General features: G+C 46.4%; 2 protein-coding genes across 2 annotated transcripts in view; one reads left to right on the top strand and one right to left on the bottom strand.

Moving 5' to 3' along the window:
* LOC115188398 (uncharacterized) overlaps positions 1–2,857 on the top strand; it is a 32,175-nt gene extending 29,318 nt beyond the window's left edge. The window contains exon 2 of the mRNA XM_029747209.1: positions 1–2,857. This exon is cut by the window's left edge and continues 1,269 nt beyond it. Within this exon, the coding sequence (XP_029603069.1) occupies positions 1–2,843 (2,843 nt within the window). The 3' untranslated portion in view covers positions 2,844–2,857.
* The window catches only part of LOC115188406 (transmembrane protein 60), a 426,277-nt gene that overhangs the window by 62,655 nt on the left and 338,622 nt on the right, over positions 1–25,000 (bottom strand). The window lies entirely within an intron of this gene.

The raw sequence follows: 25,000 nt of genomic DNA, 5'->3' as shown, positions 1-25,000 counted from the left end.
TCACACACAGTGTATCACGCTACATACAACCAACAGGTATGTACAGGACCGGCCTTCCCATTACCCCGTCACACACAGTGTATCACGCTACATACAACCAACAGGTATGTACAGGACCGGCCTTCCCATTACCCCGTCACACACAGTGTATCACGCTACATACAACCAACAGGTATGTACAGGACCGGCCTTCCCATTACCCCGTCACACACAGTGTATCACGCTACATACAACCAACAGGTATGTACAGGACCGGCCTTCCCATTACCCCGTCACACACAGTGTATCACGCTACATACAACCAACAGGTATGTACAGGACCGGCCTTCCCATTACCCCGTCACACACAGTGTATCACGCTACATACAACCAACAGGTATGTACAGGACCGGCCTTCCCATTACCCCGTCACACACAGTGTATCACGCTACATACAACCAACAGGTATGTACAGGACCGGCCTTCCCATTACCCCGTCACACACAGTGTATCACGCTACATACAACCAACAGGTATGTACAGGACCGGCCTTCCCATTACCCCGTCACACACAGTGTATCACGCTACATACAACCAACAGGTATGTACAGGACCGGCCTTCCCATTACCCCGTCACACACAGTGTATCACGCTACATACAACCAACAGGTATGTACAGGACCGGCCTTCCCATTACCCCGTCACACACAGTGTATCACGCTACATACAACCAACAGGTATGTACAGGACCGGCCTTCCCATTACCCCGTCACACACAGTGTATCACGCTACATACAACCAACAGGTATGTACAGGACCGGCCTTCCCATTACCCCGTCACACACAGTGTATCACGCTACATACAACCAACAGGTATGTACAGGACCGGCCTTCCCATTACCCCGTCACACACAGTGCATCACGCTACATACAACCAACAGGTATGTACAGGACCGGCCTTCCCATTACCCCGTCATACACAGTGCATCACGCTACATACAACCAACAGGTATGTACAGGACCGGCCTTCCCATTACCCCGTCATACACAGTGCATCACGCTACATACAACCAACAGGTATGTACAGGACCGGCCTTCCCATTACCCCGTCATACACAGTGCATCACGCTACATACAACCAACAGGTATGTACAGGACCGGCCTTCCCATTACCCCGTCACACACAGTGCATCACGCTACATACAACCAACAGGTATGTACAGGACCGGCCTTCCCATTACCCCGTCACACACAGTGCATCACGCTACATACAACCAACAGGTATGTACAGGACCGGCCTTCCCATTACCCCGTCACACACAGTGCATCACGCTACATACCACCAACAGGTATGTACAGGACCGGCCTTCCCATTACCCCGTCACACACAGTGCATCACGCTACATACAACCAACAGGTATGTACAGGACCGGCCTTCCCATTACCCCGTCACACACAGTGTATCACGCTACATACAACCAACAGGTATGTACAGGACCGGCCTTCCCATTACCCCGTCACACACAGTGTATCACGCTACATACAACCAACAGGTATGTACAGGACCGGCCTTCCCATTACCCCGTCACACACAGTGTATCACGCTACATACAACCAACAGGTATGTACAGGACCGGCCTTCCCATTACCCCGTCACACACAGTGTATCACGCTACATACAACCAACAGGTATGTACAGGACCGGCCTTCCCATTACCCCGTCACACACAGTGTATCACGCTACATACAACCAACAGGTATGTACAGGACCGGCCTTCCCATTACCCCGTCACACACAGTGTATCACGCTACATACAACCAACAGGTATGTACAGGACCGGCCTTCCCATTACCCCGTCACACACAGTGTATCACGCTACATACAACCAACAGGTATGTACAGGACCGGCCTTCCCATTACCCCGTCACACACAGTGTATCACGCTACATACAACCAACAGGTATGTACAGGACCGGCCTTCCCATTACCCCGTCACACACAGTGTATCACGCTACATACAACCAACAGGTATGTACAGGACCGGCCTTCCCATTACCCCGTCACACACAGTGTATCACGCTACATACAACCAACAGGTATGTACAGGACCGGCCTTCCCATTACCCCGTCACACACAGTGTATCACGCTACATACAACCAACAGGTATGTACAGGACCGGCCTTCCCATTACCCCGTCACACACAGTGTATCACGCTACATACAACCAACAGGTATGTACAGGACCGGCCTTCCCATTACCCCGTCACACACAGTGTATCACGCTACATACAACCAACAGGTATGTACAGGACCGGCCTTCCCATTACCCCGTCACACACAGTGTATCACGCTACATACAACCAACAGGTATGTACAGGACCGGCCTTCCCATTACCCCGTCACACACAGTGTATCACGCTACATACAACCAACAGGTATGTACAGGACCGGCCTTCCCATTACCCCGTCACACACAGTGTATCACGCTACATACAACCAACAGGTATGTACAGGACCGGCCTTCCCATTACCCCGTCACACACAGTGTATCACGCTACATACAACCAACAGGTATGTACAGGACCGGCCTTCCCATTACCCCGTCACACACAGTGTATCACGCTACATACAACCAACAGGTATGTACAGGACCGGCCTTCCCATTACCCCGTCACACACAGTGTATCACGCTACATACAACCAACAGGTATGTACAGGACCGGCCTTCCCATTACCCCGTCATACACAGTGTATGGTGCTGAATCCTACTGTACTAGAATGCCCACTCACAGGCAGTACATCACACTACAGACCACATATAAAATGGAGCCCAACTGCAGGTGTAGTGTTGGCCTCCTGTGAAGCCACACTCTCCATGTGGGTTGGCAATACACTCAGATGTCAGAATCCAAAACCACTCCTCTGTTTTCTGTCCTCCCCGCTCTCCCTCTCCCTCTCTCAGCCTCTCTCTCCCCCTCTCCCTCTCTCTCTCTCTCCCTCTCCCAGCCTCTCTCTCTCTCCCTCTCTCAGCCTCTCCCTCTCTCAGCCTCTCTCTCTCCCCCTCTTCCTCTCTCTCCCTCTCCCTCTCTCAGCCTCTCTCTCTCTCCCTCTCTCAGCCTCTCCCTCTCCCCCTCTCCCTCTCTCAGCCTCTCCCTCTCTCAGCCTCTCCCTCTCCCTCTCTCAGCCTCTCCCTCTCAGCCTCTCCCCCTCTCCCTCTTTCAGCCTCTCTCTCTCCCTCAGCCTCTCTGTGTCTCTGTGACTATTGTCAGTATTGACATAATGAAGCCATTCATCCTCTGGTACTTAACCTGTCAGTTGTTGCTAGTGTAGTTTACAGCAATACTGTTACTGTATGTGGTGTAGTTTACAGCAATACTGTTACTGTATGTGGTGTAGTTTACAGCAAAACTGTTACTGTATGTGGTGTAGTTTAGAGCAAAACTGTTACTGTATGTGGTGTAGTTTACAGCAATACTGTTACTGTATGGGGTGTAGTTTACAGCAATACTGTTACTGTATGTGGTGTAGTTTACAGCAAAACTGTTACTGTATGTGGTGTAGTTTAAAGCAAAACTGTTACTGTATGTGGTGTAGTTTACAGCAATACTGTTACTGTATGTGGTGTAGTTTACAGCAATACTGTTACTGTATGTGGTGTAGTTTACAGCAATACTGTTACTGTATGTGGCGTAGTTTACAGCAATACTGTTACTGTACTGTATGTGGTGTAGTTTACAGCAATACTGTTACTGTACTGTATGTGGTGTAGCTTACAGCAATAGTGTTACTGTACTGTGTGTGGTGTAGTTTACAGCAATACTGGTACTGTTACTGTACTGTATGTGTTGCAGTTTACAGCAATACTGTGACTTACTGTACTGTACATGGTGTAGTTTACAGCAATGCTGTACTGTATGTGGTGTAGTTTACAGCAATGCTGTACTGTATGTGGTGTAGTTTCAAGCAATGCTGTACTGTACGTGGTGGTTTACATAAGTATTGTTACTATACTGTACATGGTGCAGTGTACAGTACGTGGTGCAGTTTACAGCAGTACATTTACTGTTACTGTACTGTACATGGTGTAGTTTACAGTAATACTGTACAGTACGTGGTGTAGTTTACAGCAATGCTGAACTGTACATGGTTTAGTTTACAGCAGTACATTTACTGTACTGTACTTGGTGTAGTTTACACAGTACTGTTACTGTACGTGGTGTAGTTTACAGCAGTACTGTGCTGTACTGTACTTGGTGTAGTTTACAGCAGTGCATTTATTGTTACTGTACAGTATGTGGTGTAGTTTACAGCTAGGCTAATAGTACTGTTACTGTACTGTACGTGGTGTAGTTTACAGCTAGGCTAATAGTACTGTTACTGTACTGTACGTGGTGTAGTTTACAGCTAGGCTAATAGTGCTGTTACTGTACTGTACGTGGTGTAGTTTACAGCTATGCTAATAGTACTGTTACTGTACTGTACGTGGTGTAGTTTACAGCTAGGCTAATAGTGCTGTACTGTACGTGGTGTAGTTTACAGCTAGGCTAATAGTGCTATACTGTACATGGTGTAGTTTACAGCTAGGCTAATAGTACTGTTACTGTACTGTACGTGGTGTAGTTTACAGCTAGGCTAATAGTGCTGTACTGTACGTGGTGTAGTTTACAGCTAGGCTAATAGTGCTGTACTGTACATGGTGTAGTTTACAGCTAGGCTAATAGTGGTATACTGTACATGGTGTAGTTTACAGCTAGGCTAATAGTACTGTTCTGTACTGTACAATGTGAGAGCGCTTCATATTCATAGTCACACCCAGAAATCACAATCAGCACTGGCCACCTGGACAAACATGTAGTTTGATGTTCTGTTTTGCACTGTCCAGAGTGATGTTCTGAAACCATAACACAATGATGAGGTAGCTAGACAAGGAGACCACCCTAGCTTGCAGTTAACACCCCAATGGTGTCAGAACAGTTAGAGGCCTGGCCCCTCGTATGGTTCTCTGTCATTTCCACATCTACAGTGTTGACCTGTTTCAATCGGCAGTACTCCAACATACACACACACTGAACTACGCTGTCCATGGCTGCAATGGAATCCAGATGGTTTTGATTGGCAGGGACCTGAACACTCCTTCTCAGTCTGGTTCTCTCCTTTTTCATCCCTTTCTTAACCCATCCAAGTAGCGGCACGTGGTAGTGATATTGGTGGTTTGATCTCTGGTAGTAAGTCACTGAGAGGAGGAGAGACTGAGAGGCTGAGAGGAGGAGGAGAGGCTGAGAGGAGGAGGAGGAGAGGCTGAGAGGAGGAGGAGAGGCTGAGAGGAGGAGAGGCTGAGAGGAGGAGGAGGAGAGGCTGAGAGGAGGAGAGGCTGAGAGGAGGAGGACGAGGAGAAGCTGAGAGGAGGAGGAGGAGAGGCTGAGAGGAGGAGGAGAGGCTGAGAGGAGGAGGAGAGAGGCTGAGAGGAGGAGAGACTGAGAGGACGAGGAGAGGCTGAGAGGAGGAGAAGGAGGAGAGGCTGAGAGGAGGAGGAGAGGCTGAGAGGAGGAGGAGGAGAGACTGAGAGGAGGAGGAGAGGCTGAGAGGAGGAGGAGAGGCTTAGAGGAGGAGGGGGAGAGGCTGAGAGGAGGAGGAGAGGCTTAGAGGAGGAGGGGGAGAGGCTGAGAGGAGGAGGAGAGGCTGAGAGGAGGAGGAGGAGAGGCTGAGAGGAGGAGGAGGAGAGGCTGAGAGGAGGAGGAGAGGCTTAGAGGAGGAGGAGGAGAGGCTGAGAGGAGGAGAGGCTGAGAGGAGGAGGGGGAGAGACTGTAGTGGACCTGTAGGTTTTAACTCCAACTCTGTTCCTGGAGAGCTACCCTCCTGTAGGTTTTAACTCCAACCCTGTTCCTGGAGAGATACCCTCCTGTAGGTTTTAACTCCAACCCTGACCCTGGAGAGATACCCTCCTGTAGGTTTTAACTCCAACCCTGTTCCTGGAGAGATACCCTCCTGTAGGTTTTAACTCCAACCCTGTTCCTGGAGAGATACCATCCTGTAGGTTTTAACTCCAACCCTGACCCTGGAGAGATACCCTCCTGTAGGTTTTAACTCCAACCCTGTTCCTGGAGAGATACCCTCCTGTAGGTTTTAACTCCAACCCTGTTCCTGGAGAGATACCCTCCTGTAGGTTTTAACTCCAACTCTGTTCCTGGAGAGATACCCTCCTGTAGGTTTTAACTCCAACCCTGTTCCTGGAGAGATACCCTTCTGTAGGTTTTAACTCCAACCCTGTTCCTGGAGAGATACCCTTCTGTAGGTTTTAACTCCAACCCTGTTCCTGGAGAGATACCCTTCTGTAGGTTTTAACACCCAACTCTGTTCCTGGAGAGATACCCTCCTGTAGGTTTTAACTCCAACCCTGTTCCTGGAGAGATACCCTTCTGTAGGTTTTAACTCCAACCCTGTTCCTGGAGAGATACCCTTCTGTAGGTTTTAACTCCAACCCTGTTCCTGGAGAGATACCCTTCTGTAGGTTTTAACTCCAACCCTGTTCCTGGAGAGATACCCTCCTGTAGGTTTTAACTCCAACCCTGTTCCTGGAGAGATACCCTCCTGTAGGTTTTAACTCCAACCCTGTTCCTGGAGAGATAGCCTTCTGTAGGGGGTAAGAGGTTCAGGAATCTATTTTTATGTTCCCCCAGCACCCGGTTTGTTATTCTGCCCTGACCTACTTACAGGTCCACTGAGAGACTGGTGAGAGTCCCAAACGGTACCCTATTCCCTATATAGTGTACTACTTTTAAACAGAGTCCTATGGACCCTGGTCAAAGTAGTGCACTATATAGGGGAATTGAGTGCCATTTGGACCTCAACCTGAAAGGTTTAGACCAGAGGAGTGAACATCCTGTTATTGAAGCCCTTTTCATGGTGTCTTTCACTCTGTCTATCCCTCTCTATAAAGGGACTGTGAGGCTGTGACACAGATCTACCTCCATTTTAGGTTAGTTGAGCAGAAAAGGCTGAAATTGCCCCAACCCCTAATCTGATAGTGGGGTGGTAGATACTCAGCCTGCCGTATGGCCCTGCTCAGGTACCTACCTACACACAGACAGTTTGTAGAAGTCATCTCAGACAGATCCAGCTCAGAGAGACCAGCTCAGAGAGACCAGCTCAGAGAGACCAGCTTAGACAGATCCAACTCAGACAGATCCAGCTCAGAGAGACCAGCTCAAAGAGACCAGCTCAGAGAGACCAGCTCAGACAGATCCAACTCAGACAGATCCAACTCAGACAGATCCAACTCAGACAGATCCAGCTCAGAGAGACCAGCTCAGAGAGACCAGCTCAGAGAGACCAGCTCAGACAGATCCAGCTCAGAGAGACCAGCTCAGAGAGACCCAGCTCAGAGAGACCCAGCTCAGAGAGACCAGCTCAGAGAGACCAGCTCAGACAGATCCAGCTCAGAGAGACCAGCTCAGAGAGACCAGCTCAGAGAGACCAGCTCAGAGAGACCAGCTCAGACAGATCCAACTCAGACAGATCCAACTCAGACAGACCAGCTCAGAGAGACCAGCTCCTAACCTCCCAACAGCAGCAGATATTCAGATATTTAAAATGGAAAATGTGTGTTCATGCAACAAACAAAACAAATTATATTGAGTTTAACCGAATTGCATCGATTCGTTCCACTGATCAAACCGAATCGCACAGAATCAGTTCAAACTAAACATATCGTTGCTGTATCGTATCGGAGCCCATGTATCTAGATGCTTATCATTGCTGTATCGTATCGGAGCCCATGTATCTAGATGCTTATCATTGCTGTATCGTATCGGAGCCCATGTATCTAGATGGTTATCATTGCTGTATCGTATCGGAGCCCATGTATCTAGATGGTTATCATTGCTGTATCGTATCGGAGCCCATGTATCTAGATGGTTATCATTGCTGTATCGTATCGGAGCCCATGTATCTAGATGCTTATCGTTGCTGTATCGTATCGGAGCCCATGTATCTAGATGGTTATCGTTGCTGTATCGTATCGGAGCCCATGTATCTAGATGGTTATCATTGCTGTATCGTATCGGAGCCCATGTATCTAGATGGTTATCATTGCTGTATCGTATCGGAGCCCATGTATCTAGATGGTTATCATTGCTGTATCGTATCGGAGCCCATGTATCTAGATGGTTATCATTGCTGTATCGTATCGGAGCCCATGTATCTAGATGGTTATCATTGCTGTATCGTATCGGAGCCCATGTATCTAGATGGTTATCATTGCTGTATCGTATCGGAGCCCATGTATCTAGATGCTTATCATTGCTGTATCGTATCGGAGCCCATGTATCTAGATGGTTATCATTGCTGTATCGTATCGGAGCCCATGTATCTAGATGGTTATCATTGCTGTATCGTATCGGAGCCCATGTATCTAGATGCTTATCATTGCTGTATCGTATCGGAGCCCATGTATCTAGATGGTTATCATTGCTGTATCGTATCGGAGCCCATGTATCTAGATGCTTATCATTGCTGTATCGTATCGGAGCCCATGTATCTAGATGCTTATCGTTGCTGTATCGTATCGGAGCCCATGTATCTAGATGGTTATCATTGCTGTATCGTATCGGAGCCCATGTATCTAGATGGTTATCATTGCTGTATCGTATCGGAGCCCATGTATCTAGATGGTTATCATTGCTGTATCGTATCGGAGCCCATGTATCTAGATGCTTATCATTGCTGTATCGTATCGGAGCCCATGTATCTAGATGCTTATCATTGCTGTATCGTATCGGAGCCCATGTATCTAGATGGTTATAGTTCCTGTATCGTATCGGAGCCCATGTATCTAGATGGTTATCATTGCTGTATCGTATCGGAGCCCATGTATCTAGATGGTTATCATTGCTGTATCGTATCGGAGCCCATGTATCTAGATGGTTATCATTGCTGTATCGTATCGGAGCCCATGTATCTAGATGGTTATCATTGCTGTATCGTATCGGAGCCCATGTATCTAGATGGTTATCATTGCTGTATCGTATCGGAGCCCATGTATCTAGATGGTTATCATTGCTGTATCGTATCGGAGCCCATGTATCTAGATGGTTATCATTGCTGTATCGTATCGGAGCCCATGTATCTAGATGGTTATCATTGCTGTATCGTATCGGAGCCCATGTATCTAGATGGTTATCGTTCCTGTATCGTATCGGAGCCCATGTATCTAGATGGTTATCATTGCTGTATCGTATCGGAGCCCATGTATCTAGATGCTTATCATTGCTGTATCGTATCGGAGCCCATGTATCTAGATGGTTATCATTGCTGTATCGTATCGGAGCCCATGTATCTAGATGCTTATCAAATCATCTTGAAAGGAGAGATGTACTTCCCTAGTTATTTCTAATGTTTTCTCCTTAAGAAAAAGTTAAGAATAAATTAGATCCTTCAAAATAAAGTTATTGGATTTCTTCTTGGAAATATTCTTAATTCCCAGATGGCTTTCGTATTTAAGGAGAAATATAGTACATTAAATAAGAACATTTCCAATATCCTTGTTGAGGAATAGCAACTTTGCTTTACATTCTTCATGAGTCTAAAGTTAAGGGGAAAATGGCAGATAAGGTTTTGTGAATCCGGGTCCTGCTCCTCAAAATACCTGACAGTGTGACAGGTGGCAGGTAGCCTAGCGGTTAAGAGTGTTGGGCCAGTAACCGAAAGTCACTGGTTCAAATCCCCCCTCTGATTCAAAAGGGTTGGGTTAAATACGGTGCTGATGATGTGGATTGAGTCAGCCTCCAGCACCACTCTGATTCAAAAGGGTTGGGTTAAACACGGTGCTGATGATGTGGATTGAGTCAGCCTCCCGCACCACTCTGATTCAAAAGGGTTGGGTTAAACACGGTGCTGATGATGTGGATTGAGTCAGCCTCCCGCACCACTCTGATTCAAAAGGGTTGGGTTAAATACGGTGCTGATGATGTGGATTGAGTCAGCCTCCAGCACCAAATCAAATCAAATCAAATTTATTTATACAGCCCTTCGTATATCAGCTGAAATCTCAAAGTGCTGTACAGAAACCCAGCCTAAAACCCCAAACAGCAAGCAATGCATGTGAAAGAGGCACGGTGGCTAGGAAAAACTCCCTAGGAAAAACTCCCTAGAAAGGCCAAAAACCTAGGAAGAAACCTAGAGAGGAACCAGGCTATGAGGGGTGGCCAGTCCTCTTCTGGCTGTGCCGGGTGGATATTATAACAGAACATGGTCAAGATGTTAAAATGTTCATAAATGACCAGCATGGTCAAATAATAATAATCATTGTAGTTGTCGAGGGTGCAACAAGCACGTCCGGTGAACAGGTCAGGGTTCCGTAGCCGCAGGCAGAACAGTTGAAACTGGAGCAGCAGCATGGCCAGGTGGACTGGGGACAGCAAGGAGTCATCATGCCAGGTAGTCCCGAGGCATGGTCCTAGGGCTCAGGTCCTCCGAGAGAAAGAAAGAAAGAGAGAAAGAGAGAATTAGAGAGAGCATATTTAAATTCACACAGGACACCGGATAAGACAAGAGAATACTCCAGATGAAGCAGACTGACCCTAGCCCCCCGGCACATAAACTACTGCAGCATAAATACTGGAGGCTGAGACAGGAGGTATCAGAAGACACTGTGGCCCCATCCGATGATACCCCCGGACAGGGCCAAACAGGCAGGATATAACCCCACCCACTTTGCCAAAGCACAGCCCCCACACCACTAGAGGGATATCTACAACCACCAACTTACCGTCCGAAGACAAGGCCGAGTATAGCCCACAAAAATCTCCGCCATGGCAGAGCCCAAGGGGGGGGGCGCCAACCCAGACAGGAAGACCACGTCAGTGACTCAACCCACTCAAGTGACGCACCCCTCCCATGGACGGCATGGAAGAACACCAGTAAGTCAGTGACTCAGCCCCTGTAATAGGGTTAGAGGCAGAGAATCCCAGTGGAAAGAGGGGAACCGGCAAGGCAGAGACAGCAAGGGCGGTTCGTTGCTCCAGCCTTTCCGTTCACCTTCACACTCCTGGGCCAGACTACACTTAATCACAGGACCTACTGAAGAGATAAGTCTTCAGTAAAGACTTAAAGGTTGAGACTGAGTCTGCGTCTCTCACATGGGTAGGCAGACTATTCCATAAAAATGGAGCTCTATAGGAGAAAGCCCTACCTCCAGCCGTTTGCTTAGAAATTCTAGGGACAATTAGGAGGCCTGCGTCTTGTGACCGTAGCGTACGTGTATGTATGTACGGCAGGACCAAATCGGAAAGATAGGTAGGAGCAAGCCCATGTAATGCTTTGTAGGTTAGCAGTAAAACCTTGAAATCAGCCCTTGCCTTAACAGGAAGCCAGTGTAGGGAGGCTAGCACTGGAGTAATATGATCAAGTTTTTTGGTTCTAGTCAGGATTCTAGCAGCCGTATTTAGCACTAACTGAAGTTTGTTTAGTGCTTTATCCGGGTAGCCGGAGAGTAGAGCATTGCAGTAGTCCAGCCTAGAAGTAACAAAAGCATGGATTAATTTTTCTGCGTCATTTTTGGACAGAAAGTTTCTGATTTTTGCAATGTTACGTAGATGGAAAAAAGCTGTCCTTGAAACAGTCTTGATATGTTCTTCAAAAGAGAGATCAGGGTCCAGAGTAACACCGAGGTCCTTCACAGTTTTATTTGAGACGACTGTACAACCATCCAGATTAATTGTCAGATTGAACAGAAGATCTCTTTGTTTCTTGGGACCTAGAACAAGCATCTCTGTTTTGTCCGAGTTTAAAAGTAGAAAGTTTGCAGCCATCCACTTCCTTATGTCTGAAACACAGGCTTCTAGCGAGGGCAATTTTGGAGCTTCACCATGTTTCATTGAAATGTACAGCTGTGTGTCATCCGCATAGCAGTGAAATTTAACATTATGTTTTCGAATGACATCCCCAAGAGGTAAAATATATAGTGAAAACAATAGTGGTCCTAAAACGGAACCTTGAGGAACACCGAAATTTACAATTGATTTGTCAGAGGACAAACCATTCACAGAGACAAACTGATATCTTTCCGACAGATAAGATCTAAACCAGGCCAGAACTTGTCCATGTAGACCAATTTGGGTTTCCAATCTCTCCAAAAGAATGTGGTGATCGATGGTATCAAAAGCGGCACTAAGATCTAGGAGCACGAGGACAGATGCAGAGCCTCGGTCTGACGTCATTAAAAGGTCATTTACCACCTTCACAAGTGCAGTCTCAGTGCTATGATGGGGTCTAAAACCAGACTGAAGCGTTTCGTATACATTGTTTGTCTTCAGGAAGGCAGTGAGTTGCTGTGCAACAACTTTTTCTAAAATTTTTGAGAGGAATGGAAGATTCGATATAGGCCGATTAGTTTTTTATAATTTCTGGGTCAAGATTCGGCTTTTTCAAGAGAGGCTTTATTACTGCCACTTTTAGTGAGCTTGGTACACATCCGGTGGATAGAGAGCCGTTTATTATGTTCAACATAGGAGGGCCAAGCACAGGAAGCAGCTCTTTCAGTAGTTTAGTTGGAATAGGGTCCAGTATGCAGCTTGAGGGTTTGGAGGCCATGATTATTTTCATCATTGTGTCAAGAGATATAGTACTAAAACACTTTAGTATCTCCCTTGAGCCAAGGTCCTGGCAGAGTTGTGCAGACTCAGGACAATGGAGCTTTGGAGGAATACCCAGATTTAAAGAGGAGTCCGTAATTTGCTTTCTAATGATCATGATCTTTTCCTCAAAGAAGTTCATAAATGTATTACTGCTGAAGTGAAAGCCATCCTCCATTTGCGAATGCTGCTCCATTTCCGTTCCAATTTTCTGGAAGCTTGCTTCAGAGCTCGTGTATTTTCTGTATACCAGGGAGCTAGTTTCTTATGACAGATGTTTTTAATTTTTAGGGGTGCAACTGCATCTAGGGTATTGCGCAAGGTTAAATTGAGTTCCTCGGTTAGGTGGTTAACTGATTTTTGTCCTCCGACGTCCTTGGGTAGGCAGAGGGAGTCTGGAAGGGCATCAAGGAATCTTTGGGTTGTCTGAGAATTTATAGCACGACTTTTAATGCTCCTTGGTTGGGGTCTGAGCAGATTATTTGTTGCGATTGTAAACGCACCACTCTGATTCAAAAGGGTTGGGTTAAATATGGTGCTGATGATGTAGATTGAGTCAGCCTCCCGCACCACTCTGATTCAAAAGGGTTAGGTTAAATATGGTGCTGATGATGTAGATTGAGTCAGCCTCCCGCACCACTCTGATTCAAAAGGGTTGGGTTAAATACGGTGCTGATGATGTGGATTGAGTCAGCCTCCAGCACCACTCTGATTCAAAAGGGTTGGGTTAAATACGGTGCTGATGATGTGGATTGAGTCAGCCTCCAGCACCACTCTGATTCAAAAGGGTTGGGTTAAATACGGTGCTGACGATGTGGATTGAGTCAGCCTCCCACACCACTCTGATTCAAAAGGGTTGGGTTAAATACGGTGCTGATGATGTGGATTGAGTCAGCCTCCCACACCACTCTGATTCAAAAGGGTTGGGTTAAATACGCAAGGCACATTTCAGTTGAATTCATTCAGTTGTGCATCTGACAAAGGAAAAGGGGGAGACCTAGTCAACTGAATGGCTTCAACTGAAATGTGTCTTCCTCATTTAACCCTTTGAATCAGAGAGGTGTGGGGGGGCTGCCTTAATCAACATCCACGTCTTCAGCGCCCGGGGAACACTGCCTTGTTCAGGGGAACAGTGGGTTAACTGCCTTGTTCAGGGGAACAGTGGGTTAACTGCCTTGTTCAGGGGAACAGTGGGTTAACTGCCTTGTTCAGGGGAACAGTGGGTTAACTGCCTTGTTCAGGGGAACAGTGGGTTAACTGCCTTGTTCAGGGGAACAGTGGGTTAACTGCCTTGTTCAGGGGAACACTGGGTTAACTGCCTTGTTCAGGGGAACACTGGGTTAACTGCCTTGTTCAGGGGAACACTGGGTTAACTGCCTTGTTCAGGGGTACAGTGGGTTAACTGCCTTGTTCAGGGGTACAGTGTGTTAACTGCCTTGTTCAGGGGAACACTGGGTTAACTGCCTTGTTCAGGGGAACACTGGGTTAACTGCCTTGTTCAGGGGCAAAACGACAGATTTTTACCTTGTCAGCTCGGGGATTCGACCCAGCAACCTTTGGGTTACTAGGTATCCCCTTTCCCAGTAATATTTAGCCCTAACTGTAACTGGATGAGTTGACCTGAAGGTAGCCCAGGATTAACATTTTGTGTAATTTGGTCAGATTACATCGTCAATCCACAAGAGATTAACCTGAAGGCAGTCTTTATATGGATACTGCTGTTATTTGTTTTGAGTGAGATATGAGGGGATGTGCTGTACACACACACACACACACACACACACACACACACCTGGTCTCTGCTGAATCACACACACTACTAGTACCCACACATGCCTGGTCTCTGCTCCCCCAGGTGTGTGTGTGTGTGTGTGTGTGTGTGTGTGTGTGTGTGTGTGTGTGTGTGTGTGTGTGTGTGTGTGTGTGTGTGTGTGTGTGTGTGTGTGTGTGTGTGTGTGTGTGTGTGCTTGGCCCATACAGTGTTGTCACTAAGGAGTAGCTAGGTCTAATCTTACTGTGATTATTGTAACCGACCATCAGCTTTAGACAACTCCAAACCATGAGCTTTAGACAACTCCAAACCATCTGCTTTAGACAACTCCAAACCATCAGCTTTAGACAACTCCAAACCATCAGCTTTAGACAACTCCAAACCATCTGCTTTAGACAACTCCAAACCATCAGCTTTAGACAACTCCATACCATCTGCTTTAGACAACTCCAAACCATCAGCTTTAGACAACTCCAAACCATCTGCTTTAGACAACTCCAAACCATCAGCTTTAGACAACTCCAAACCATCAGCTTTAGACAACTCCAAACCATCAGCTTTAGACAACTCCAAACCATCAGCTTTAGACAACTCCAAACCATCAGCTTTAGACAACTCCAAACCATCAGCTTTAGACAACTCCAAACCATCAGCTTTAGACAACTCCAAACCATCAGCTTTAGACAACTCCAAACCATCAGCTTTAGACAACTCCAAACCATCTGCTTTAGACAACTCCAAACCATCTGCTTTAGACAACTCCAAACCATCAGCTTTAGACAACTCCAAACCATCTGCTTTAGACAACTCCAAACCATCTGCTTTAGACAACTCCAAACCATCTGCTTTAGACAACTCCAAACCATCAGCTTTAGACAACTCCAAACCATCTGCTTTAGACAACTCCAAACCATCAGCTTTAGACAACTCCAAACCATCAGCTTTAGACAACTCCAAACCATCTGCTTTAGACAACTCCAAACCATCTGAAGAGGTTGTTGCTGACTGGCTGTACCAGAGCCATGATAGTCTACATATAGCAGGTGAATAATGACTGGTTGTACCAGAGCCATGATAGTCTACATATAGCAGGTGAATAATGACTGGCTGTACCAGAGCCATGATAGTCTACATATAGCAGGTGAATAATGACTGGCTGTACCAGAGCCATGATAGTCTACATATAGCACGTGAATAATGACTGGTTGTACCAGAGCCATGATAGTCTACATATAGCACGTGAATAATGACTGGCTGTACCAGAGCCATGATAGTCTACATATAGCACGTGAATAATGACTGGTTGTACCAGAGCCATGATAGTCTACATATAGCAGGTGAATAATGACTGGCTGTACCAGAGCCATGATAGTCTACATATAGCAGGTGAATAATGACTGGCTGTACCAGAGCCATGATAGTCTACATATAGCACGTGAATAATGACTGGCTGTACCAGAGCCATGATAGTCTACATATAGCACGTGAATAATGACTGGCTGTACCAGAGCCATGATAGTCTACATATAGCACGTGAATAATGACTGGCTGTACCAGAGCCATGATAGTCTACATATAGCACGTGAATAATGACTGGCTGTACCAGAGCCATGATAGTCTACATATAGCACGTGAATAATGACTGGCTGTACCAGAGCCATGATAGTCTACATATAGCACGTGAATAATGACTGGCTGGGGATTTAACTTTTTATTTGGATTAATCCGGCATGAGAGAAAAGCAACATGCAACATAGACATCATTTAGGGATTTCTTTCTGAGCAAAAACAAAAACATTGAATGATGACGTTTAATCTCTTTAAAGCAACAGTATCATTTCTGGATGAAAGGGGGCTTAGCTAGAGAGAACAGGCAATGACCTGAAATACTGGGAATCACGTTCAGATTTAGCCCAGGTAGCCTAACTACTCAACAATAAGTATTTTCTGTCTCGTTGTCTCTCAACACTGCTTCAGCGAGGAGCTGGTAAAATGAAAAACCCTGCAGTAAAAACACTCATCACAGAATAAGGGAAAAGCCTTCTGCTCGCGGTCCGGAGTGTCCAATCAATGTGTGTTAATGTGTGTGAATGCCTGTTCATCTTTGTGAATGTGTGTGAATGCCTGTTCATCTTTGTGAATGTGTGTGAATGCCTGTTCATCTTTGTGAATGTGTGTGAATGCCTGTTCATCTTTGTGAATGTGTGTGAATGCCTGTTCATCTTTGTGAATGTGTGTGAATGCCTGTTCATCTTTGTGAATGTGTGGGACAGTGTGAGAGAGTGTTTGAGTGTATTAATGAAGCTACAGACTACAGGCTGAATCCCTCCTCTGTCTGACAACAAATATTCTAAATATTAACTATCTGGCTTGCATTTATGAGGCCAGCAAACATGTTCCTCACACACTAGGAACGGATTTCTCCAACATTAAAATGAAAAGGTGCCTCTCGGAGACTTGTGGGACGAGTGCTGATGATGTCACATACTTTATGCGCTTTCGGTAGCCTGATTGCATCAAGGCTGAGGAGAAATCCACACAATGCATCCCTGACCAGCTCCTGAAGTGGTCAGACAGATCTGAACACAAGCAGACCACAACGTGACTGGTGCATCGAGACCAGTCTTTTCAATGCGATCTTTGTATTCTGATAGCAGAAGTCGCATGTAAGTGTCAAGTGTAGACACGACGAGAGAGACCTCTGTTATCTCAGTCTAAGATGCTACAGTCTCTCTTGTTCTATTAGCCCTGCTGGCTCACTGTGTGATGCTACAGTCTCTCTTGTTCTATTAGCCCTGCTGGCTCACTGTGTGATGCTACAGCCTCTCTTGTTCTATTAGCCCTGCTGGCTCACTGTGTGGTGCTACAGTCTCTCTTGTTCTATTAGCCCTGCTGGCTCACTGTGTGATACTACAGTCTCTCTTGTTCTATTAGCCCTGCTGGCTCACTGTGGGGCATCATAGATATAAACAGCTCTGTTCTGTTTAGTCCTCCTGAACAGGATGCCAGGTGCCGCCTGGGGACTAGGTATCTACCTCATATGTCATCACTACAGATCACTGTGATCTGATTCTCTGGCGTCATCCTATCTACCTCTCAAAGCTCGGTTCTTAAGCCACAAAGACATGGAAGCTGTGTGTTTTGAAGTGGAGGATCTCCTTTTGATGTCGTTGCCAGGTGTGTGCGCGCACACACACACACACACACACACACACACACACACACACACACACACACACACACAGAGAGAAATAGAGCAGAAGGATTGGACTGGGAGGAGCATCCTAGCAACAGTGTAATCAGTCAGGAATGAGACCTCTCTTTAAGAAAAACAGACATTTCCTACTAGCTATAAATAGTCTCTGTGAGAAATAGTATTTATATTCTAGGAACTCCACTTTCTTCCTGGACCACTACAGTTCTCTGGAGGGGAACCAACTGCCATCAGACCAGGGTTCAAATAACATTTGTTTTCTTCCAAATAACTGCGCTTGACTACGCTTGCCTGGTGGAATATAATAGTCCCAAAAGTGCCAACCCCTTACACCGCCCATCTAGCACACAATGCCAGGCTCAATCAAACGCTAAAGGTGGAGGAGACTCATCACAGAATGTGTGTGTGCTGAATGAGAAGCCAGCAGAAATAAAGAAGGCACCGCCCAGAAACATCTGCTCATCAGATAAAGGCTTGAAACGTCCAAGTGTACTTGAAAACACCGTAGTGTTCTTGAAACAGTACCTAGACCAGGGTTTCCCAAACTCGGTCACTGTCAGATGGAAAAAGACTAACTCCCCTTCACATAACAGCCCATCTGTTTAGAGAGAGAGACTAACTCCCCTTCACATAACAGCCCATCTGTTTAGAGAGAGAGAGTAACTCCCCTTCACATAACAGCCCATCTGTTTAGAGAGAGAGAGTAACTCCCCTTCACATAACAGCCCATCTGTTTAGAGAGAGAGAGTAACTCCCCTTCACATAACAGCCCATCTGTTTAGAGAGAGAGACTAACTCCCCTTCACATAACAGCCCATCTGTTTAGAGAGAGAGAGTAACTCCCCTCAGTCTGAGCTCTGACCAGACCAGCTTCTCTGCTGACCGTTCTGTGTGTCTGGTATTGAATATGAATAGGATGGTGGCAGCAACACAGCACTGCCAGCTTCCTAATTAGCTTCTCTACTTCGCGTGTGTGTGTATATGTCGCGGGAGCCAAGGTACTGTCAAGAGAGAGACTGCCTGTTCCTTCTCAAAGGCTCGCCCCACTATTAATGAGGGTGTGTGTGTGTGTGTGTGTGTGTGTGTGTGTGTGTGTGTGTGTGTGTGTGTGTGTGTGTGTGTGTGTGTGTGTGTGTGTGTGTGTGTGTGTGTGTGTGTGTGTGTGTGTGTGTGTGTGTGTGTGTGATGTCACAGAGCATGACACACCTGCCCAGCAGGTAGAGGCTTTAAAAGCTCTGCGGAGTAACACAGACTCCTCATTGACGGATCTCTCTCTCTCTCTCTCGTTCTCTCTCGTTCTCTCCGGTTTACAGCCTAAAATGCCCCAGCTGGTGACCTCTGACATGTAAATGGCGTCCAGAGTGCGAGATGCTGTGGTCTGGTACCAGAAGAAGGTAAGAATCCTCTTGTTTCTCTTCTATTTACCTACTTTGATTGCTTGATTCCTTCCAACAGGATCCCGTGTCTATTTTACCTCAGGAGTGAAGAGAGAGAAAATAAACACTGTTGACAGACAGACAGACAGACAGACAGACAGACAGGCAGGCAGGCAGGCAGGCAGGCAGGCAGGCAGACAGACAGACAGACAGACAGACAGACAGACAGACAGACCGGAGTCATCAAGTCATAATTTTTTAGCTGTAGGCTTTGTAACCAAGCAACACACAGTAAGCCTGTTCTTATGCTGAGGTGTGGCCAGCACTGATGTAACAGATCCCTGGTCCTGGACAGACAGAGATGGAGGCTATTATTAATGTTGTTGTGTACGTCTCTGTGTCCTGCCTGCGTCCTTCACTGTGGCTGAGCCACCGCTCAGTACCGTCTACATTACATCATAGACCACAGCCAGGGTCTCAATAGGATGAAAACAGGACCGCTTTTATTCAGGTCAAGAAACATATTTATTAGTGTTTTAGTTGATTGATACAGTAATACTCTAAATATTTGTATGCATAACTTCTTTTTTTTAAATGTATTTTATTTCACCTTTATTTAACCAGGTAGGCCAGTTGAGAACAAGTTCTCATTTACAACTGCGACCTGGACAAGATAAAGCAAAGCAGTGCGACACAAACAACAACACAGAGTTACACATGGAATAAACAAAACATATAGTCAATAATACAGTAGAACAAAAGAAAACAAGTCTATATACTGTGAGTGCAAATGAGGTAAGTTAAGGCAATAAATAGGCCATGGTGGCGAATAATTACAATATAGCAATTAAACACTGGAATGGTAGATGTGCAGGAGATGAATGTGCAAGTAGAGATACTGGGGTGCAAAGGAGCAAGATAAATAAATAAATAAATACAGTATGGGGATGAGGTAGTTGGATGGGCTATATACAGATGGGCTATGTACAGGTGCAGTGATCTGTGAGCTGCTCTGACAGCTGGTGCTTAAAGCTAGTGAGGGAGATATGAGTCTCCAGCTTCAGAGATTTTTGCAGTTCGTTTCAGTCGTTGGCAGCACAGAACTGGAAGGAAAGACGACCAAAGGAGGAATTGGCTTTGTTGGTGACCAGTGAAATATACCTGCTGGAGCGCGTGCTACGAGTGGGTGCTGCTATGGTGACCAGTGAGCTGAGATAAGGCGGGGCTTTACCCAGCAGAGACTTGTAGATAACCTGTAGCCAGTGGGTTTGGCGACGAGTATGAAGCGAGGGCCAACCAACGAGAGCGTACAGGTCGCAATGGTGGGTAGTGTATGGGGCTTTGGTGACAAAACGGATGGCACTGTGATAGACTGCATGCAGTTTGTTGAGTAGAGTGTGAGGCTATTTTATAGATAACAAGTCGAGGATCGGTAGGATGGTCAGTTTTACGAGGGTATGTTTGGCAGCATGAATGAAGGATGCTTTGTTGCGATATAGGAAGCCAATTCTAGATTTAATTTTGGATCGGAGATGCTTAATGTGAGTCTGGAAGGAAAGTTTACAGTCTAACCAGACACCCAGGTATTTGTAGTTGTCCACGTATTCTAAGTCAGAGCCGTCCAGAGTAGTGATGCTGGACAGGCGAGCAGGTGCAGGCAGCGATCGGTTGAAGAGCATGCATTTAGTTTTACTTGCGTTTAAGAGCAGTTGGAGGCCACGGAAGGAGCGTTGTATGGCATTGAAGCTCGTCTGGAGGTTAGTTAACACAGTGTCCAAAGAAGGGCCAGAAGTATACAGAATGGTGTCGTCTGCGTAGATGTAGATCAGAGAATCACCAGCAGCAAGAGAAACATTATTGATGTATACAGAGAAGAGAGTTGGCCCAAGAATTGAACCCTGTGGCACCCCCATAGAGACTGCCAGAGGTCCGGACAACAGGCCCTCCGATTTGACACACTGAACTCTATCGCCTGGTAAACCAGGCGAGGCAATCATTAGAGAAACCAAGGTTGTCGAGTCTGCCAATAAGAATGTGGTGATTGACAGAGTCGAAAGCCTTGGCTAGGTCGATGAATATGGCTGCACAATAATGTCTTTTATCGATGGCGGTTATGATATCAAGGACCTTGAGCGTGGCTGAGGTGCACCCATGACCAGCTCTGAAACCAGATTGCATAGCGGAGAAGGTATGGTGGGATTCGAAATGGTCGGTAATCTGTTTGTTAACTTTGCTTTCGAAGACCTTAGAAAGGCAGGGTAGGATAGATATAGGTCTGTAGCAGTTTGGGTCTAGAGTGTCTCCCCCTTTGAAGAGGGGGATGACCGTGGCAGCTTTCCAATCTTTGGGAATCTCAGACGATACAAAAGAGAGGTTGAACAGGCTAGTAATAGGGGTTGCAACAATTTCAGCAGATTATTTTAGAAAGAGAGGGTCCAGATTGTCTAGCCCGGGTGATTTGTATGGGTCCAGATTTTGTAGCTCTTTCAGAACATCAGCTATCTGGATTTGGGTGAAGGAGAAATGGTGGGGGCTTTGGCGGGTTGCTGTGGAGGTGCCGGGCAGTTGACCGGGGTAGGGGTAGCCAGGTGGAAAGCATGGCCAGCTGTAGAGAAATGCTTTTTGAAATTCTCAATTATAGTGGATTTATCGGTGGTAACAGTGTTTCCAAGCCTCAGAGCAGTGGGCAGCTGGGAGGAGGTGCTCTTATTCTCCATGGACTTTACAGTGTCCCAGAACTTTTTTGAGTTAGTACTACAGGATGTACATTTTTGTTTGAAAAAGCTAACCTTTTCTAACTGCCTGTGTATATTGGTTCCTAACTTCCCTGAAAAGTTGCATATCACGGGGGCTATTCGATGCTAATGCAGAACGCCACAGGATGTTTTTGTGTTGGCCAAGGGCAGACAGGTCTGGAATGAACCAAGGACTATATCTATTCCTAGTTCTACATTTTTTGTGGGGCATGCTTATTTAAGATGGTGAGGAAGGCACTTTTAAAGAATAGCCAGGCATCATCTACTGACGGGATGAGGTCAATGTCATTCCAGGATACCCCGGCCAGGTCGATTAGAAAGGACTGCTCGCAGAAGTGTTTTAGGGAGCGTTTGACAGTGATGACGGGTGGTCGTTTGGTCGGAGACCCATTACGGATGCAGGCAATGAGGCAGTGATCGCTGAGATCTTGATTGAAAACAGCAGAGGTGTATTTGGAGGGCGAGTTAGTTAGGATGACATCTATGAGGGTGCCCGTGTTTACGGATTTGGGGTTGTACCTGGTGGGTTCATTGATAATTTGTGTGAGATTGAGGGCATCAAGCTTAGATTGTAGGATAGCCGTGGTGTTAAGCATGTCCCAGTTTAGGTCACCTAGTAGCACGAGCTCAGAGATAGATGGGGGGCAATCAATTCACATATGGTATCGAGGGCACAGCTGGGGGCAGAGGGAAGTCTATAGCAAGCGGCAACGGTGAGAGACTTGTTTTTGGAAAGGTGAATTTTTAGAAGTAGAAGCTCGAATTGTTTGGGTACAGACTTGGGTAGTAATACAGAACTCTGCAGGCCATCTTTGCAGTAGATTTCAACACCGCCCCCTTTGGCAGTTCTATCTTGGCGGAAAATGTTATAGTTAGCGATGGAGATTTCAGGGATTTTGGTGGTTTTCCTAAGTCAGGATTCAGACACGGCTAAGACATCCGGGTTGGCAGACTGTGCTAAAACAGTGAGTAAATCAAACTTAGGGAGTAGGCTTCTAATGTTAACATGCATGAAACCAAGGCTATTATGGTCACAGAAGTCAACAAATGAGAGCACCTGGGGAGTAGGAGTGGAGCTAGGCACTGCAGGACCTGGATTAACCTCCACATCACCAGAGGAACAGAGGAGAAGTAGGATAAGGGTACGGCTAAAGGCTATACGAACTGGCCGTCTAGCACGTTCGGAACAGAGAGTAAAAGGAGCAGGTTTCTGGGCACGATAGCATAGATTCAAGGCATAATGTACATACAGAGGTATGGTAGGATGTGAGTACATTGGAGGTAAACCTAGGCATTGAGTAATGATGAGAGATATAGTCTCTAGAGACGTTTAAACCAGGTGATGTCATCGCATATGTAGGAGGTGGAACAACATGGTTGGTTAAGGCATATTGAGCAGGGCTAGAGGCTCTACAGTGAAATAAGACTAATCACTAACCAGGACAGTAATGGATGGGGCATACTGATATTAGAGAGAGGCATGCGTAGCCAAGTGAACATATGGGTCCAGTGAGTGGTTGGGCTGACTGGGGACACGGCAATTCAGACAGTTAGCAGGCCGAGCAATTCTTCTATTCAGGCTAGATGATTAAGGTATGCTGTTGTCTGTTACTAGTTAGGGATAAAATGGGAAGGCCTGTATGAGTCTATTGGTCTTTTCAATGAAGTAAAGAGCAGTGAAAGAGCCAGGCATTATTATCCTGGTGGTGTAATGGCACCCTAATGTTTCCCTGTCAGCCTCCCCATAGAGGACTATCATGACGACTATTCTGAGCAGGGCTGCTAGTGTTCATTCAGAGGAGGTAGTGTTGATTCAAACCTGGTAGTTTTGATTCAGAGCTGGTAGTGTTGATTCAGAGCTGGTAGTGTTGATTCAGAGGAGCTAGTGTTGATTCAGAGGAAGGAGTGTGTTCATTCAGAGGAGGTAGTGTGTTGATTCAGAGGAGGTAGTGTGTTGATTCAGAGGAGGTAGTGTGTTGATTCAGAGGAGGTAGTGTTTTGATTCAGAGGAGCTAGTGTTGATTCAGAGGAGCTAGTGTTGATTCAGAGGAGGTAGTGTTGATTCAGAGGAGGTAGTGTTGATTCAGAGGAGTTGGTGTGTTGATTCAGAGGAGGGAGTGTGTTGATTCAGAGCAGGGAGTGTGTTGATTCAGAGGAGGTAGTGTGTTGATTCAGAGGAGGTAGTGTGTTGATTCAGAGGAGGTGGTGTGCTGATTCAGAGGAGGTGGTGTGCTGATTCAGAGGAGGTGGTGTGCTGATTCAGAGGAGGTGGTGTGCTGATTCAGAGGAGGTGGTGTGCTGATTCAGAGGAGGTGGTGTGCTGATTCAGAGGAGGTGGTGTGCTAATTCAGAGGAGGTGGTGTGCTGATTCAGAGGAGGTGGTGTGCTGATTCAGAGGAGGTGGTGTGCTGATTCAGAGGAGGTGGTGTGCTGATTCAGAGGAGGTGGTGTGCTGATTCAGAGGAGGTGGTGTGCTGATTCAGAGGAGGTGGTGTGCTGATTCAGAGGAGGTGGTGTGTTGATTCAGAGGAGGTGGTGTGTTGATTCAGAGGAGGGAGTGTTTTGATTCAGAGGAGGTGGTGTGCTGATTCAGAGGAGGTGGTGTGTTGATTCAGAGGAGGGAGTGTTTTGATTCAGAGGAGGTAGTGTTGATTCAGAGGAGGTGGTGTGCTGATTCAGAGGAGGTGGTGTGCTGATTCAGAGGGCTGTATATTCATGTCATAACAGGTTCTGCTAACAGCTAGCAGGGTTGAGTCATTCCCATTAAAACACATGATGAGTTGTTTGGACCTGGCTGGCTAAATGACTGACAGAACAAGACAGAGAGAGAGGGACAGGCAGAGAATGATAGAGAGCAGTCAGTCATTTAGCCAGTCAGGTCCAAACAACTCATCATGTGTTTGAATGGGAATGACACAACCCTGCTAGCTGTTAGCAGAACATGTTATGACATGAATATACAGCCCTCCTCTGAGACAGAGACTCAGCAGAGAGAGAGACAGTAGGGAGGGAGAGAGAAACGGAGAGACATAGAGAAGGAGAAGAGAAATGGATAGAAAGAAAGTAAGGAGAAAGACAGAGACACAGGGGTAGAGACATGGATAGAGACATAACAAGAGAGAGAAAGAGACAGACAGAGAGCAATGTCTCTATTGATCTCTACCTCTGTGTCTGTCTTTCTGCTTATTTCTCTCCAGCAATCTGTCTTTCTATCCATTTCTCTTCTCTTATCTCTCTCCGTTTCTCTCCCTCCCAATTGTGTGTGTCTCTCTC

This window comes from Salmo trutta, unplaced genomic scaffold (assembly GCF_901001165.1).
Source record: "Salmo trutta unplaced genomic scaffold, fSalTru1.1, whole genome shotgun sequence".
Taxonomy (NCBI): Eukaryota; Metazoa; Chordata; class Actinopteri; order Salmoniformes; family Salmonidae; genus Salmo; species Salmo trutta.
Note: the sequence above shows the minus strand (reverse complement) of the source record. Positions and strands in the feature narration are given on the sequence as shown.